Source organism: Branchiostoma floridae, chromosome 3 (assembly GCF_000003815.2).
Source record: "Branchiostoma floridae strain S238N-H82 chromosome 3, Bfl_VNyyK, whole genome shotgun sequence".
In the NCBI taxonomy this organism is placed as follows: domain Eukaryota; kingdom Metazoa; phylum Chordata; class Leptocardii; order Amphioxiformes; family Branchiostomatidae; genus Branchiostoma; species Branchiostoma floridae.
Window position 1 is genome coordinate 14,276,987 of NC_049981.1, and position 18,671 is coordinate 14,295,657.

At 38.0% G+C, this 18,671-nt stretch overlaps 1 protein-coding gene and 1 long non-coding RNA gene across 3 annotated transcripts in view; one reads left to right on the forward strand and one right to left on the reverse strand.

The window, feature by feature from the left end:
- Window positions 1-332: 332 nt before the first annotated feature.
- Window positions 333-18,671, reverse strand: part of LOC118412266 — a 66,099-nt gene continuing 47,760 nt past the window's right edge. Inside the window, exons 2-3 of one of the 2 annotated variants that reach the window (XR_004830751.1) lie at window positions 6,670-6,728; window positions 333-1,719 (exon numbers count right to left, since the gene is read on the reverse strand). This is a non-coding gene — a long non-coding RNA (uncharacterized LOC118412266). Of the gene's footprint in view, window positions 1,720-5,377; window positions 6,729-18,671 lie in introns of those variants that run through there. The other variant, XR_004830750.1, reaches the window with a different exon arrangement.
- LOC118412265 (neogenin-like) overlaps window positions 5,028-18,671 on the forward strand; it is a gene marked incomplete in the record, with an annotated part of 126,729 nt that continues 113,085 nt past the window's right edge. Inside the window, 1 exon segment of the mRNA XM_035814999.1 lies at window positions 5,028-5,363. Within this exon segment, the coding sequence (XP_035670892.1) occupies window positions 5,282-5,363 (82 nt within the window).

Below are 18,671 nucleotides of genomic sequence, written 5' to 3' on the forward strand. Positions count from 1 at the left end.
ATTTCCAGCATTGATGAGGATTGGGACCGTGATTTCTGGGTCAACATGTTTTATGGAATAATCGAACTCACTTGTTTAAGGCTTTCATTTATAGACACTCCCAAGTCTACCCTCGCCTGATATCCATCTAGCTCCGGTGCGCTCCTTTGATCTCTTGCTGCTGTTTGTCATATGGTCGAATATATAAATCTATTTCATTGCTTTGTATGAAGAGAGTCATGACTAAGGACCATACTTACGTTCTTTATTGATCATGAGAACTTGCACAATACAGCTCAACCATAAACCAAAATGTACGACAATAGGCAGTGCACAAAATAGTTAGCGCGACCATTCAAAATGTTATTTCAATGTATTTCCCCCAAAAATGTTGCAAAAAGCTGTGACATATATATCAATAAATGCATGTCGCCACATCCCAATCTGTTTAGAAACACACTAAGCGGACTACTACGTGTATTTGTCACATTATCATCAGGCACTGTAGCAGCTGAGCGATTGGGAACGATAGATAATTTGCTAACTGTCGTTGTTATAATCTTAACCCCCCTCACAGAAGTCTTTCGTAATCCATTTAATGCTCTATCACGAGTTTATGAATAATGAAGTTAATGAAATGTTAAAGATACTTGAGTTAGATACAACCTGCACATTGTCTTCGATCACAACTGTTATATCATGAGTTTTCTAAATCGCTTTGCTAGTTTCAATAAGCATAACTCAACAGCAGTATATCACTACTTATTGTCTTGTTTATTCCATGCTGTTTTAAGTCGTTTGAGTTTTATAATCTTTCAATTTACTTTCATGCAAAGATATCGAATGGATCGGATTAATCGTATCGTATGTTATCTGAATTATATATATCATGCTTTTCTTATAAATCCCTCTACATGAATATATACCCTGGAAATATCTTATTGATGAAAGCAAATGATCCAAAAACATCAATGTGATTCCTGTAAAGTAGAATATGTTTAATTGGACTTTTGATTCAGATACCATATAAACATATATCCATATTAGTAATATAGCCATATTAGTGTGATACCTGGTAATCAGAGTATGTTTGATTGAAAAGATTTAGAGAGACAAACGCACAAAATTCATGACAAATACCGTAGCTTGAGAATGATAGAAACATTTTGCGAGGTTGTCTGGTGACGTAAGCTAGGTATGAGATTTGATGACGTAAGTGACGTTAAGCAGGTATAAATATGTCATCGATGCATCACTTCCGTACAGGTGACCTCAGTGCACCTGGGGTCTCCGTGCAAAGTGTTCGCACTCAATCAACCATGACGTACGTATTAGTAACATCATTGTGATTTCTTTGCTGTAGCGAGAAATTAAAAAGATGCCGGCTTGGAGGAACTGAGTTCGAATCCCTAGCAGGCTCCAATGTTGTGCCCTTGGGAAATTCGCTCTACAGCAATTGTCTCTCTCGATTCAGGTGAAAATGAGTTCCGAGCTTAGGATAGGGACGTCCCTCGGACAGGTCGTTAAATGGAGGTTCCATGTTCGAGGAGAACCACACCGCAAGTACGTCAAAGAACCCACCACACTTATCAAAAAGAGTATACACGTCCAAATAAAGTCAGTTCGATGTGTCCACTGTGGTCTTGTATCCATGTTGTCAGTCACTCAACCATTGGCAGTCTTGCTTCCAATCATTCAACTTCTCGGAAGCAGTTGCAAAAATCAAGGACATCTTCTTTCCTGTAAATGCAGAAGAAGATCAGATAAATTTTATCAGCGGTTATCTCATGATAATTTTATGACCCAGCGTCTTCCATTGGGAATTGGTTATCAGCTATATTGTTTAAAGGTAAAGATGAAGGAGACAAACTTTGACAGTTTACTTCTTCATCAGCATATATTCGCTGTACTGACATGAAACGGTATTGCCAAGTGTATACTTTTATTCGAAAATTATGACATGAAAGGTTATTCAACAAGAGCAATTACACAAAAGACTGGCCTATCGTATATTAAGAAACAAAAGGATTGGGATAATGATACACTTACAAATGGTTTTGTTTCCTTTCAAAGATGATGATGATTGAATCGGATTGATGTTAATATAAACAAATAAATGTCTAAATACAAACAGCGAGCTCACAGCTGTAAACAGAAATTATAGCTTATTACATTTTGCAGATGGCTTATTTCCTTCCGATTAAGTGCCATTCCACCTTTGTCGCACGATAAGTTGACGACATCAAATCAAGTGGATTAGCAGTCGTGGATATGTTGTATATAACGTTACGTAAAGAATTCGGTTGTCTTGTGACGGAAACGGTCGTTGTAGATTCTTGTCAACTGTCGTTTCCGCCATAGCTGCTGAAAATCGTACGACAAAAGAAAAGATCGTTCGATGGATTTGTTCGCACCTCAACTGCATGTTAAGTAACTGTTTGAGATGAGGAAAAAGAACTACATGATAATAAAAGTTATTAAAGCAGCATGTAAACTGACAACATTACATATATATTAGACGTACCCCAGTCTGGTAATTGATGTCTCATTTCTTACTTTTGAAATGTTATGATTGATGGTATTCGTATAGGGCATAACTTGGCGAATAGCTTGAAGTTAATAGGACGAATATGATACACGTAATTGTGTTGTTAGATAGACCTTAGCGGAACAATATTAACAGCATCCTCAAGTCATACTGAAAGATTCATTTTTCTAATAGCATACCCGGATACTGTATACTGCATGTATACACAACACAATATATTACATCCACAGATGTATCTTTTCATACACCATTTATAATATTGATTGGAATGGTTACGATGTTTTTGCACAATGTGTAAACAAAGTTTTATGTGAAACGTGGAAACCGAATATAAGAAGTGTACATAAGCAGATGTAATGGCGTGGAAATCCTTCTGTGTGATATATCCCCAAAGGATTATGGTAATTACATTTTGGCGCCAAAATCTCGGGCTCTGCAGACGATAATTCCATACGATTCATTTCTCTCCATTCCGATGACGCGATTGAGGGAAAATTTAGCGATATGACATATTAATTCGATCAAGCAACCCAACTAGAGATCCTAACAAGATTTAAAAGATGTACGAAACTTCCATAATGCGGGGAAACTCCCGCAGTTGGCAGATAATTCAGAGAAATATGGACAGTTACTGCATAATTTACTCGAGGAAAGGCTGGTAAAGCCATAGTACGGGTAGGATTTGTGAGATACGGCGATATCTCGTAGCCAATTCCGGCCAAGGTCTGATAGGTTGCTCATAATTGATGCATGGAGCTAAGATGTCAAGCGGCTCAAGCCTTTTTAACGCGGGAAAATCGTCATACAGACAAAAGTGGACGACGTTTTGTATCCTCTCTGACCCCGTAACGTTTATTGCAGGCATAACTAGTCTTTACGAGTCTTGGCGAAAGGGTCTGAGTCGTATAGAGTATTTCCGGATGTCGCGCGGACCTCGTTATGCGAAGTTACTGTCGTAAAATGAATTGGATTGGATAGCCAATTCAACTTAGAATGAAGCATTGACTGGGTTGGATGAGACGACCATAACTTTTGAGGGGAAACATTTTGATGCGTTTTAACGAAATGCTCAATTCAGACACTATGACATGACCCACAACAAAGTCAACAAAAAATTGTATTGTGAATTGAGTTGACTCAAATTAACATCCTGTTTTTGTTCAAATTTCTTCCTTCTATTATTACCTAAAATGCAAATAAAAAGTTGTGAAATATAATGAAATGACGAAGGTATTTTATAATGTATCATTTGTAAAAGAAAAAAAAACAGATTATGGTCTGAGCTTAATTTTCGGGTAGCAATGAAAAGCATAGCCATGAAGTTGAGGGCTATTTCTATTTGACTCCCTAGTTCTGCTCTCGCATATGCAGTCGAAATACCATCTTTAAAGCCCCGGAACATTTGAACACGCCCAAATCCATTACTTCAAATTGCTCGTTAACGGTGAGATAGCATTCGGTTCATCGGAGATTTTGCCAGTAGTAAAGATATATGTAGAGGAAACCTCCCAGGTATATTTGTAATTTTTCTCTTTACCTACAGAGACAAGCACAGCGAATTGGTTGTAAAAAATTATGGTTATTTTATGATATGATATCAATAAATGAGTCAATTTTCAACCCGATAAGTCGAAATCAAACCGAAGTCGACGATTTTCGCTCGATTTTCAATCTCCTTTATTTCTTGCATGGGCAAATGTATGTTATGGGGATGTGCAATAGCCAATGCAGTTTTTAATGCATTTTCAACGTCAAGCACGGAAACGCATGTTCATGATCATTGTCGCACACCATTGAGAATTACATTGAATTATCCAACGCTAGATATACTAGTCCTAATAATTGGTTTAACACACAAGACCGCAAGCATGATCTCATATCAAAGCCGAATGACAGAGACGAGAATGAATTTTAATATCAGGAGTCTGTTTTATGTCAAAATCGTTCATTTTTGGTGGATGACCAACTTTTGAGGCTTAATGATTCATGTCTGTGGCCATTATGTGTGAGAGTGATAAGGGTGGTAATAGCGCTAAATCTCGGCGACACTATTGTCAAGTGCATATCATGACAACTCCCCGGGGACACTCCATTAGACAGGGGGGGGGGGGAGGGGGTAATCTCTGACTTTTTAGTCGCAGCTGGCTTTTGTGTGGATTTCTCATGGTCATATAATTTTTAGTTTCTTTGTTCCCAGTTTCATTGTCATCTTGTGTTTATCAAGATGAATATATATTATAAGGGTTGCAGCGATGTTTGGTTACACCTTTTAATGTTTGGAGAAGGTTGAATAAAATTCTAGATTCTATCAAGGAGCTCCTTAATTCTCTTGTATGAAAAGTTCCTAAACGAAGCGAGTTGGCTTCGTATCAATGCTCGTGTGAGTTGTAGAAAGCAATCGCTTTGTGCTAAAAATGTATTAAAACACCCCTATAAAATAGTGCTCCAGTCTATCCCAAATAAGGGTTTGTTGCCCAAATTTGGAGAGCTAATTACCATGATTGCGGCTTTTGTTGACCCCCGAGTGAGTTTGTTCGGACGGTTGAGTCATCTACAGTCGACCATGGAAAGAAAACTCTCCAAAACCTGGATTTTCTCCCATTTTCCTCCAACGTAAAGCAGATCTGAGCTCCCGGGGGTCGTCCCAACACCCGACGACGTGGATGCGTAGCTAGTTTGCCCGGATTTTGGTCGGGGGAAGGCGAAAGATTGTAGGAAAAGTTGGCAGCAGTACGGGAGTAGGACCCCGCAAGTATGGCGAGTCCGCGGCGTGGGGAGGGCGTGCGATGGACTTTCTCAACCGCGATCTGTGTACTTCTGGCCGTCTCTGCGTTAGGTGAGTCCTTCCCAACCTTTCTAGAAACTCAAACAATCTTCCAAACTGCCAAAAGATTGTGTAGATGTACAATAAATTAGTCTGTGTACGAATATTCGTCTGCTACCAGGCAGGCCATCGCGACGAAAAGCAGCCGATTTTCTACATGTTGCTGTTCATGAAAATCTACACAGTGTAACAGGAGACACCGGGGGGATTTTCTCGTCTAGGATTTGATAATATCGTAGCATCTGAACGGTTTATGCTCAGAAAAAGGGTTCTAAAGATTTTATTTCATTGTTGCTTATACTTAACAACACCTAGAGATATAGATTGAGTTTGTTTGTAGTTTTGAGGCGTGAGATTTGGGGCTCTGTTCTTGCTGTGTTTTTGTTCAAACCAGCGATTATGGTAAGTCAGACCAACTGCTGCGATTTTTCCTTGAATAACTGCCCTCTAACGATTTTTCTGTAGATTCTTCCACCGGGAACTAGCTTGTAATAGTGTTGTAGATTAGCCAAAACGCCAAAGACGCTATCCGAACCCTTTCCGATCGTTTGCAGTTTTAGAAAAATAGTTAGATATAACCAATGGTTTTCCTTGAAACGTTATGATCCCATAATTTTTCCAACCAAAGTCTATCGTTGAGAAAATTCCTCTCTTTTCTGCAATTTCTGTCTACTTATTCCAAATTCTGGAAAGTACTAGTCATTCTACAAGAATGGGGCTTCAACACAAATCTGATCACTTTGGGCCAAATTAGGAAAAAACTGTAAGCTGAGTTTTAGAAGGGATTTTTGCTAAAAGCTTCTATAGTATGTTAGTGTTAGGACTTTTTCATGCCTGGCTGGATCTTAGCCAAATCTTTTCCTGGCATTCAGTTAGTAGAAGGTTTTTTTTTGTATCCAAACAGTTGTAACATGTGATTTGTAGATTTCATATGGTTGGGTAGGTATTGGGTTTAGGAGAAGATATGGCAGATTTCTGAGTTCGTAGGAAATATGCCATTTTTATTTCAAAAAGGCAAGCCATATTGTTGGATTAATACGATTGTTGATTTTAATAATAATTTTCAAGAGAACATATTACAGAGAGACATTGGTAGGGGTGTGAACGGAACTTTGAAGGCTGGACGCTTGTTGACTGTAAAGCGTTGGTATGTATGGCTGTTCTCAAAAACAAATAACCATAAAACCATGGAGCAAACACAAATACCTGAAACGTCGAAAACAGCCTTATACGGTATTGCACATCTATATAATGTAGTAAATAAATGTAAGACAAATTTTATCATTTCGGATAAGCGTTTGTGTTTTTGTGGAAATACCTTTTTGAGTTGCTGTCATACTTCACTGGGGGTCAGCCAAGGCAAACTTTGTAGGGGAACTGCATTAAAACAAGAGCAAATACTTGGGGTTTTATCGGCAAAAAGTGGACAAACATACGTTGAAAGGCACAAATGGCTTCTACCAACAAACATGGGGACATTGAACGATTGACTGAGTCCACTCTGCTGTGACCACTGGGGGAAAATGGTCATCCAGAAAAATCTCGGAAGCCTCCTTGCCACGATTTGAGCATAGCGATTGTCTGTTTGCAAGAAAGTTTTGTATCACTTTGATAGAAAAATATCTTAGTAGAATAAGTCTGTTGAGATGTCAGATTTGGTTCATGCATCAACAATTTACACTGTGTTGAATGAACTGATATACACTAACACTAACAGGTATGTGAATATCATGTTCATCTGTGTTGGTAGTAAGCATAGTACAGTGCTAAAATTTCTTTCAACACAAGATCTGTACGCAGATCTTCGAACACTAAGGTGTACACAGTCCATATACATCTTAGTGTTGGAAGAACGTTTAGCATTGTACTAGGTATTTGAATGTATTTGGATATTCAAAACCTTTAAACTTTAAAGGGTACATGTAAGTGATGTATTTTCCCTATCTGAAAAGAGCTGTCATACTACTGTTCGTTCTATGTGGAAGTCGCTGTTGGGTCTGGTTTGTTTAAGGTAATGATTGACATTCCTGTTGGTACTGTGGTTGTAATGTTAAAGAAACACATTCTAAAGATCCCAATCTTTGCATTTTTTGAATATTTTTAGCCTTTCTTTCTTTTGCAGACTAAACTGCTTTGCTCCAAGCAGACTAAACTGCCTTTGATTTTTGATTATGAAGAATGCAATTCTGTTCTTGTTGTCATTATTTGTGTTTGTTTGTTTTTAAAGGTTTATATGTGACAGTTGTAGCAAAACAGGAAAAGATCACAAAATGCTTCAAACTGAATCAAAGGCCAGGGCTTTCCTACTGGTATACAGGAAGTTTTTAGAGAGTTCCTAATAAATACACCCTGAGCTCAATTGTACTACACAAGTGAGCAGTTAAGGATAGTAAACTTGTGTAATGAGTTAATGAAAACTTGCTGTAGTTAAAGTAGCAAGGTGTTTGTTATATTTGAATTCTGAATGTAACACTTTTGAATCTTGATTGAATTAATACTAGGTTAACCAATCACATCACATCCTGTTGTTAAAGTTTATGGTACTGTTTACAATGGGGTTTTTAATTGGACCTCTTTGTGAAGTAGTTCTTTCTGCAGGTGTGCTAAAACTGAGTATGGCCCCACTATGGGAATAACGTTTTGTGTAGCCTTTGCTGTAAGATGTAAGTGAAGGAAGGTGTTATGAATATAGTCTTTTTACAGTGCTTCGATTCATCTTCAGGCTGGTTTCTGACTTGGAACTGGATCTTATTTGTGTCTTTTCTTTCATTGTTGTAGTCAGCATAGAAGATTCCCTTCCTGATTCACAGATTCTCTGCTTAGCAAATAGGCCTGTTTTGAAATGTCACTCTCCACACTTCTTCTGATAAAGTGTTCTGATAAGCCCTAGGTTCATCTGCATTGCTAACATGTCCTAAACCTCGCTGACATATAAATCTACAGTTTCTATGGTTATGGTCACCTCTGCATTTATGTAGACTGACATTTTTGCTCGGAATTTACGCTTTTGATGCTGTAGACAAAGGAAAACAGATGTGGCACTCAGGAAAACAGGAGTTGAAGCTTGCTACAGCTGCATGCTCTAGTTTTACTACTACAGATAAATTATGTCAAGACTGCAGCATTCCGCATAAATGATACTTCATAAACAAGGTATGGATTTAGGTGCTTTCTACAAAAGGCACTGTTGTACCTTTTTAGATATTGATCTGTCTTTTAGGAAAGAGATTGGAGAACACTTTTTTTGGCACGTTGTCAGAGGAAATGAGTACACTATAGGGGTACAAGCCGCTTTGGCCATAAACAGCCAGGAGTGTGTGAAAATGAAACCTGGGGTTTATTAAATGTGTCAGGAGTAATAGAGAAGTCTATTGATTTGAATAAAACAGGTGCAGCCCCCTCCCCCTTTTGGAAAAAATAAACAGATTGACTGGACACAAGCTAGTGCTTGAAACATGCTTGTGATTGGATTTAGTATAGGTATAGCCAAAGTCTCTTGAAGAACAGAATTCCTGTGTTTCATAGATTTGAATTACCTGCCAGAGGAAGTAGAAATAGACAAATGCTTCCCTGAGTTTGCCTGGTCATAATGCGCAACTAGGCAAAGTTCAAAACAAAAGGATTTTAATTTGCTAACTGTGCAGTTGTTTGTAGTACCACAGGTAACATTGTAGTTTGTAGTACCATTGTACTCAATCCAATTCCCCAGTCCATGAATGGTAAACGGAAGACATTGATTTTGTTTAGACATAAAGGTCAATTTCGGCCATAGTACTGACTTTCTGACAGAAATAATCTCTGTCTCCCTTTCTCATCAAGCATACACAGCAGCAAGGACATATGAGCCAATAGGGTTCCTGATAAATTCTTGATTGATTGTACATCCTCCGCATAAGTAAGTTGCAGTAGCGAATACGCAAAGAAAGAGGCATCGATTTTGGTGTGAAATTATACCATAAGGGACTTAGTAAGATACGAGAATGACGGCATCGTTGCTTAATTAAAGAGGAGGCATTAAGGAGTTAAAGATGTTATCAATGTCGAGTTTCCGCTTGCTAATGTGGCGAAGTGCATAATAGATGGGCGGCAGTCTTGCCTTGCGCTATCGTATGAAGGAGTCCGTTAGATGTTGCGGTTTTGTTGCCTTGTCATGCCGAGTTCTTGATAGCCGTGATAAACAATAATGAGAATGAAGGGTGGACTAATACAACATTGATGGTTCAAATGAAATAAAATCCAGTAAGTATATCTGTTAACTTAGTGTAGAGATGTAAGTCTATAGTGAATATTATGATGTTGATAAGCAGAAGTTCCGATGATCAGACAGTGGAAATTGCTGTGTTTTAGTAGAAGACAGTATTAGGGTCATTTCACAATCGGTGATTTGTGTAAGGAATTCTAGAAACCAGAAGTATGATATTGAAAGATTGTAAAATCATTGTGTTTGTTAGCTTTTGTCCAAAAGTATGCGTTCCAAACCACTATCCCATTAAGAGCTATGTACATGTATGCTGATCCGATAGCAATAAAATAGATGTACCTGACTGAAAATGTGCTGATAGAAAGATAGTGCGTCCACGGAGGTGCCAGTATCATGAATACAACATGACTTCGTATTGATTTTACAGTTGGCCGCATGTTACACCTCTTTGTTATGACAACAAGAAGTTACTGAAACAGGTTTTATTTTTTGATTTGTGCCCTTGGGGATGTCGTTGGTACATACAGAACATCTTAAATCCTCAAATGTGTCTAGTACGATTTAGGATAACTCTGTCTTTTTTTATTCCTTTGTTTTTACCTGTCTTTGTGTCTTACCTATACTGTTCCTTTGTCTGATACTGTGATAGTGATATTATGATATTAATAATGGACTGTATTGGAAAACCAAATGATTTGGGGGATGGAGATGAAATAGACATGCATATTCATTATTACTAGTTGGCAGGTAAACTTCTGCACACACATTCACGGTCAAGTTATTTTTTGTACACGTAGGTCTATGTCTCAAATAATACCAGTTTTGATGCATGCAATTCCAGTAAATATGTGTAACATTATATATGTATATCTCATTGTACATACAAATGCTTTTGTAAACTTTGAACAGGGACAGATAAATCATACTAAATGTGGAAATTTATAAAGGGGTTAGACACATTCCTACAGTACCAGAGTTTCTATGAATGAATAACCACCCTGCTATGCCCCAGATTGTATATAGTATGTTTCTATAGTGATCCTTAAATGGTTATGTTTCCAGGCTATGCTTTAATTGAAAATGCTAAATCCTTAACTTCATTGCAAAGGGATTAGGTGTATATGCCTCTATGTTATATCTGGCAGGGTGCCAGCTGCATTGAATAACTGTGTAGATAAACTATGCTTCTGGCTATGTTCTAACATTGAAGTTGTCAGAACCTCTAATTTGTGATGACTTTATCTTGTATTAGAGTTATGCAAAATCTAAATTTGGTGAAATATATTGTGTAATTCCTTGAAGAAGTTTTATTTCAGACATCATTTAGTGCTGTCAAAATTTCATGCTTTTTGGGGGGACATATTTTTTTATTGGCTTGTATTTTTAACTTGAGATATTGTTGCTACAATTACCTGTCCATTCATTGGCCACTTAGAAAGACCAAACAAATGGCCTGCCTCAATCTTTCTGTTTTCTTTAAGATCAAAATGGGTTGCTGAAGCAAATCTAAATCGTATCTTGGGGGCAGAATTTATGAGAAATCAATAATCAGTTTGTTAAATTTGGGCAGGCATCGATTTTTGGTGTAGCCTGGATGGTGATGTGTTATTTTAGCCAGTGGTGAGTTGTGGATACCAACGGAGAATTATTTTATCACTACTATAATACTATTAGTGATTATTACACTTGATTCTAATATAAATTCTAAGGGAAAAGGGTATTACAGCAAGGTGAAGTAGAAAAATAATGTGGAAGTCGCTGACAATGTCAAAACAAAATTGTTGGTGCTTTCGTCTACAATGTTTTGTTGACAGTATAAATGTGTTGCTGATTGTACCATCCCCAATATCCACGAAGCATGAAATTAATGTGACCAATTTTGGCATTTGCTCAATGTTTTAGATCTACGATGTTAGACTCTAGCACTATAATTGTCAAAGCTTTTCGAAGGCTATCATCATAATAAAGGTTAGCTTATTTTGGCAGGTACTGTAGCTTAAGAATAGAAACACCGTATGCTGATCATGTATTATGATTTTTGCTATGAAATTTTGTTTACATGCTTGCAATGGAAAAGAAAGACACTTTTTAAGATTGGAAATTGAACATTGTTGAACACATCATGCGAAGTACAAAACATTATCTGGTACCTTAAAAAAGCTTTGTACTAAGTTGATTAGTAAAAAAGCAATAACTCAAGTGCCTTTGGGAGACATCCAAAATATGTTGAATATTTCCTTTTATCTTTATTGAATTTTTGACCTGGCAGTCCTGTATCTGGGCAGATATGGAATTATTCAATTGAAAACCAATATGTAAACACATAACAGTTGAACTAAAATGTAAAAACCACATAACCAAGGAATGGGATGCAAATAGTTACACATACAAGGTTATTCTTTCCAAATTAAACCCCTCAAATTACATCCGAACTGTTTGATGTTTATCCCATGGATTTTGTTGTCATGGTAACGCAAAGGCATTAAAAGCAAGCATTTCTTTCTTTGTATCTGTGCTCTTTGATGCTGAGATTTGTGCCAATATCAGTTCCAAGGTTGCCTGGGCTATTAGATTATAGAGAAACATTTGGGAATTTACTGGTGAACTGAATATTGAATAATAGATATGGTATGTGCTAATGTATATACTGGTTCCTCTTAGGAAGGGATTCCCTTGATTTGTTTTTATGGCCATACAGAATTGCTGATAAGTTTTAGTGTTGAGATGTAGCTAAAAATAATGTAGTTTTCAAAATATTTTCGACATATTCAAGGTTTTTTTGATACCAGGATATTTCTGTAGAATAATAGTACATATTGGATTTTGAAACCTTACACACAATTGAATTATGTCCATTCTTATCAACATTATGATTTTTCAAGAAGTCTGAATTTGAACTAATCTTTCTGAGACCATTCCCTTGTTGGTCCTTTGCATATTGTTACCTGGTAGAAATTGTACCATAGGGACCCTCTACAGCATTGAGCACTCCCAGGAATGATACTATATTAGATAGAAAGACCAGTGGTATTGTTCTCTATGGAAATATTAGTATCTATAGCTAGAGATATAAATGAATTTTGGGAAAATATGGATTTGTAGTCAGCAAAAGATGACCCTTGACCTACTGAATATATACAGTGACCTAGATATTCCTGTGTAAGAAATCGTCCCAAAATGAGAAGAAAGAAGAACACAAGAGAAGAAAGAAGAACACAAGAGAGCAAGGTAGTTATCATGTATGAAATGCGTCCTCTATGCCTTGGTGTGTTAAGTGTATGAAAATTTTGTTTATATTGTCAGACAGCTCCAATTTCATCTTAAACCTGACTTTTTTTAATACTTGAGGCTATTTTTTTAATGTTAATTTTATTGAAAGTAATTGATCCATTAAAGAATGTCATGTAAGGAGGGAATGGTTATAACAATCAAGAAAGACTGCAATCAATTCAGTTAGAATGGAAGCTATAAATAATTCATGTCACATACATTCCTTATTTAAAAAAGAACCTTTCTCCGAACTAAAAGCAACATCTGTTGTCTCAGTTTATGACCCTGCTCTAATGGCTTTACCAATGAAATCCCAGTTTACACCATGACATTTTCTGCTGTAAACTACCTGCTTGTTGTACATGTATCATACCAGAATATATACCCCTGTGGCTCATTTTCCTTATCTGTATTCAGGATGAAATTTCCAACAGCGCATAATACCATCTCCATTATGGCTAATTTACAACTCTCAAGTAACATACTTTGTCAAACAAAATGTCAAAATTGAAGTTAATCCTTTGTGGTTGTGTAAAGCAGAATGCCAACACACTCTCGACAGTTTCAGCTTCCTTAGCGACATATTTTCCTTCAGTGATTGCTTCTTAAGACTCTTAAAATCCTTCCTTGAGCTGTGACATTCGCATGCGTTAATGTAACGTTGCGGACACACACCATTTGCTTGTTCTCTGGGAGTCGTTCTATTACATGGGCTAGCCGTCAGGGAGTTCATTGGAGGGGATGCCAAGTGTTGAATACATAAAACTCTAATGGAAATGGGAGGCTGTCGCAATCCGAGATAAGGTGGACGTTTTTTCAGGGATTTGTATGCAGACAGGTTTAATGTAGTCCCTACAGGCATCATTGTCTTGTACACCTGGTGTACGGAAAAGGGAAAAACAATGTAGAAATAGGGGTGTTGCACAGGTATTCTTAGTTTGAGTAGAAGGAGTTTTCTCCAATATGTTTTTTTTGTTCTTACTTTGTCAGGCTGATTAATTTAGATCATGATTTTGCAGTCTGAATTTACATACACCTTCATCAGTTCATGACATCATGATCATGTCAGGTCTACACCTTTTCAGTTGTTGTTAAATGGTACATTCTACCGAAGTTCATGCAAATATACATGACAGACCTAGTAAACAAGCCCTCTTCCAGTTCCCGTATTCAGATTAAAAGTCTATCCTTCTCATTGATTTTAGTAGTATTGTAATAGCTTGTACATGTTTCTTTTAGTATGGCCCCTGTAATGTTGTAACTCTTGAAGATGGTAGATTATACTAGATAAGGAAAAACAGGTGCAGGGCAGGGGCCAACTTCCTGACCATTCCTAAGAATTTCAAATGACCTGGGATTGAAAACACAGGAAAGCCTGTTGACTTTCTTCAGCTGTACGATATATTTCATCGTTTAGCTAACTTTAAAAATAGTATGAAAAGAATTGTTTTCACACATCATTTTTGTTTGCCTTTTCATTTTTTTAAACTAATCAAGTTTGATCGCTTTAGTAAACTTTTACTCACCTGTCCTATTGAAAAAGGACTTTAACTTGTATTTGATTGTATTGTCTAGCGAAAGGATATCGTTTTTGGGTGTGTACTTCCCATATAGATGTATACTACTCACGTACTACTACTTTGACAAGAAAGAACATGTTGGCGGTCCTCTGGAATGTGTCCTTCCATATTAGATCTAGCCTGGGGGTAGATGAAAAATCTTTCAACCAATCTGTAATCTGGGTTAAGGACAGGAACAGCTGTGTTTTCTTTTATTACAAAATCACATGCAAACATTGGACCATTTCCAGAAGCCTTCTCAGAGTTTCCCCAGTTGTTACTGTGAGGTTGGAAATGTGTGTGGGGTAGAGTTCTGTAAATTCTTTTATTTTCCTGGGGACTTGTTCTGTAGTATGAGGGGAAGGGAGGATTTTATGTGTTTGAAGTTGTTGCTCTCGAAACAATTCCCTGATACAGTAATGATACCCTGGAAATGCATATTCCATGTGTCATGAAAACCTGTGAAAATAAAATCACTGTGGACATTGCAAGAGTTACTGTAACTAGTAAGGTACAGTATGTGAGAATGTTAAGTGGGACATGCGCTTCTTGTCAACCCTGCGAACAGTCACGTCTGGTTATAATCAAGCTGAACATATGGGAATACAGTAGAAGTCGGCTATTGGCATCATCGATTTGTCAGCGAATTTTACCCGTTTACCCGACTTAGTCCAATAACCCTAGGAGAGTCCAAACGATCGGCGGGGGAGGGGGGTGCTGGTTACGGACTCAGGGTTGAAATAACCATACACACACATGTCAAAACTGGTATTATATACTAAATTTTATTCATGAACATGCATGTTTCATATGCAGAAGTAACATTGTAGTTAATATTTATCCAAGTTTCTTTTTTTTCCTTTACAGGCACGTGTCCGTCATACGTAACGTTAGTCCGTAACGAGAAGAAATAAATATAAAACAAAATACAACATCCGCTGCGTCTCGATTCAATCACATTTCAGTGCAGAATGATATCACACACACGTTTATACATATCCGACACATCATCAACATTTTAATGTAACGTTAACATCATGTGGTAACGTTGAACTGTAAAAAAAAATTATGCTCCGATCCACAGAAATTGTAGTTTTAGCGTGACTCTCAGCTTTAGATACCGCTGTACAGACTACATTTATCGACGTGTGCTCGCTCAGTCCGATCATCGTAAGGTTAAACATAACATATTTACCGATAAGCATTAGTTTGATTACAACTTTTAAGCGGAAGGTACGGAAACTTTGCTGAAAATTGACGATTTTGTGAGCAATGTACACATGTAGTGTAGCGCTAAACAAACAAGCATGCCGATGCCGTGGTGAATGACGCCAAAACTGTCGCTCGTCTTCCAGCCATATTTACAAACTCGGAACAAACTGGGCTAAATGCCCGAACTTATCTAACTTACAAACATTTCAGCTTCAAAATGGCTGGTTTTGGGTAGACGATGTTCACAAAATCAGTGGGAATTTTAGCTCGAAAATTCACAAACATCAGCGCGTATTAGACAAAAGAAAAATGGCGCCGATGCTATCCCGTCACCCTTTGCGCTTTTGTATTGCGTAACTCTCGGGTGCCGCCGGCGCGGCGTACCAGCGTTATTTGTCCATTTCAGCGGCAATTTTGACGGTTTTGCCGATCGAATGCATTTGTAAAGGCCGCTGATAGTTCATTTTCGACTTTTTTTCTTGTTTTCTATCACATATTTACGGGCCAGTATGCGATTGACCTGACAATATTTTACCCGAATGTCCGATTTATGCCATAATAGATGATGCGATTATACCATTGTATTTACAATGGAGTGAATGGCAAATGGTTTGGGTTTTCAGAATTCTATGCAAATCCCAGACTTATGCCAATAGCAGTGATGCAATTAGTTGGTGTCCACTGTAGATAACATTCACACATGTCCTTCTGGATCAGAAGACTTCACAAGTAAAGTAGGGGTGACGCCTTGGAATTCGGAATATTTCTCAAGATCAGCTTCACAGTCTTACTACTTAACATTGTGAAGTAATAAGGTTTATCAAAGTGTTGTTAGGACTGCCTTGTGGTGTTGTTCTGTTACTGTGTATGTAAAGTCATGCATATTTTTAATGCTCTGAAAGTTGTTTACATACTTTTTGAAAGTGAAGAAGGGAATAGTTGCAAGTGAATCATAAAGCAAAGTTTTGAAATAGTTCGGGTATACTTTTACCTCAGGCGGTCAGGTATTGTAAGCATGGTGTAACGTAAGTAACACGAAACACGGTGTGAGTTCTCGCGATCCGCCACATTAGTCCACGTACACGCCCCGTACTGTTGAATACGTGACGACTGTTTCCAGCCGCTGGGTGGTGGGACTAAAAGCATTTCCAAGAGATATGTGGGGACGGAACAAAGGCCTTGCAAAGGGAATCCTCCTTGCTCTATTTAACCAGAAAGGCTGGGGAGAAGGCTGGTGTTTGCCCAGGCTTTCGCATGCACTGAGGATGACTTAAGCTAACTCTACCTTCAGCGGAGAAAACATGTACACAGCACAAACCTGCTTTATTCTGCGAGGATTCAAAGATTTGACGGCAGGCACTGGACTAACTGCTCCGATTTCTACCATTGAAATCTTCCAAAGTGTTTTTACAAGGCTGGATTTGGACATTCTTTTAGCGAGTTGTAAAGGAGATACATAGAAAGCATCATTGTTGTACTGTTAAGAGTCAGGATTTGCAAAAAAGCGTACATTTGTTTATTATAGTTTTGTTCATTTTCAAATGCAGCAATTGTGTAAGCTGAAATATGCTGACCTAGGAGTATATGGAATATGTCATTCTTGTCACCAGAAACTTTGCACATTTTCTCGGACTCAACATTCTTTACGTGTTGCTACCAGGAAAGACAGGATATAGAACCTGTAGGCATTATCAAAGCGTAACTCAAAGAAGGCGTAAGATGTATAGGGCAGATGTCAGTACACAATAAGAAGCTTTTGAAGACTCCAAATGAAAAGTAGTGAACACTGGTTACAGATGTTCGCACATCTGGAGAATATTCTCACATAAACATCTTGCAGAGTCCTATCCATGGGGTACTTTTGAAGCCTAACTACGTCTTCCTAAATCAAGTCTTGTTTTGCTTAGAAATGTAACTAAGTTATCCTAGCCATGTTTCTAAGTTGTCCATATATTTGTTGCTTTGCTCAGCTACTGTATATCAAAGATAAAAATCAGGCCCAATCTACACACAGTTTTTACCGATATCTGTGGAGATGTCGGGAGGGATCTAGAACGTAGGGGGCCGGGCACCCATGGCGCTTGCAGTCATAAACATATAGCGAGATTTTCCAAATGGCGTTATATGCTAATGAGCCTTCCTGAAGTCGGGAAGCATCTACATGCGCGCGAAGCTGTCGGGGACCCCTGCTAAGCTATCGGTAAGGTATCATACGAATGGTCTGGACCTTTCGGGAGAAATTTTCCCGATATCTTGACGGCGATATTGCAGTTCCATCTAGACGCTGAAAAAAAGCTGTCGGCGAGAGGTTGTTTGCTCGCCGATATCGGGAAAAACCGTGTCTAGATCGTGCCTTAGTTAGGAGCTAAAACTAGAGGTCCAGACTACCCGTAGTTGGCAGATATTTTTTAGCCATGCTCGTTTTAAAATTTTATTTTACATTTTGGTTGTCTCCCTTGTGTGAAGATATACGGAACGAATATCATGATTTCATATTGGTTGTTGAAAACAAGAAAACCTCTATCTTGCTGTGTAAAAATAACATCAAGGACCATTCTGAAAGCGCTTTACTTTTCAGTCATGAAAACTACACTGGTACCTCAACTTCTAGCCTGTATCCAGTAGCCACTGTGAGCTGATAAGAAGATATACCTACATGTATGACAAATGATATATAACCCATGAATTCCGATATTTGCTTTCTTTCCTTTGTTCTTAGTACAATGACTTTTATTGGCTGCTATGCCATGCTCTGTGTGTTCAGTTCCTTTTACAGTTCTTATCGTGTCTTTATCCTCAAAATTTGACTATCTTCTTTTCTTCAACCAGTCTTGGTTTTGTTCGCTCCATCATATCAGTTTGTTATGTATCCGGAAGGCAGCGGTCTCTACTCTCCAACATATCGTGCAGAAATGGATCACCATGCCTCACCTGCCCAAGTGTTATGACCCCATTTAGGCATCAATCACCTACCGATGTGTCAGAATAGCGGTGGGGCGGTGCGATTGTCCAGGTGAAGGCCCACCTGTGCTTGCCCTGCACGTAGCGTGCCTTGTTTGTTCCCGTCAGATTACGCAT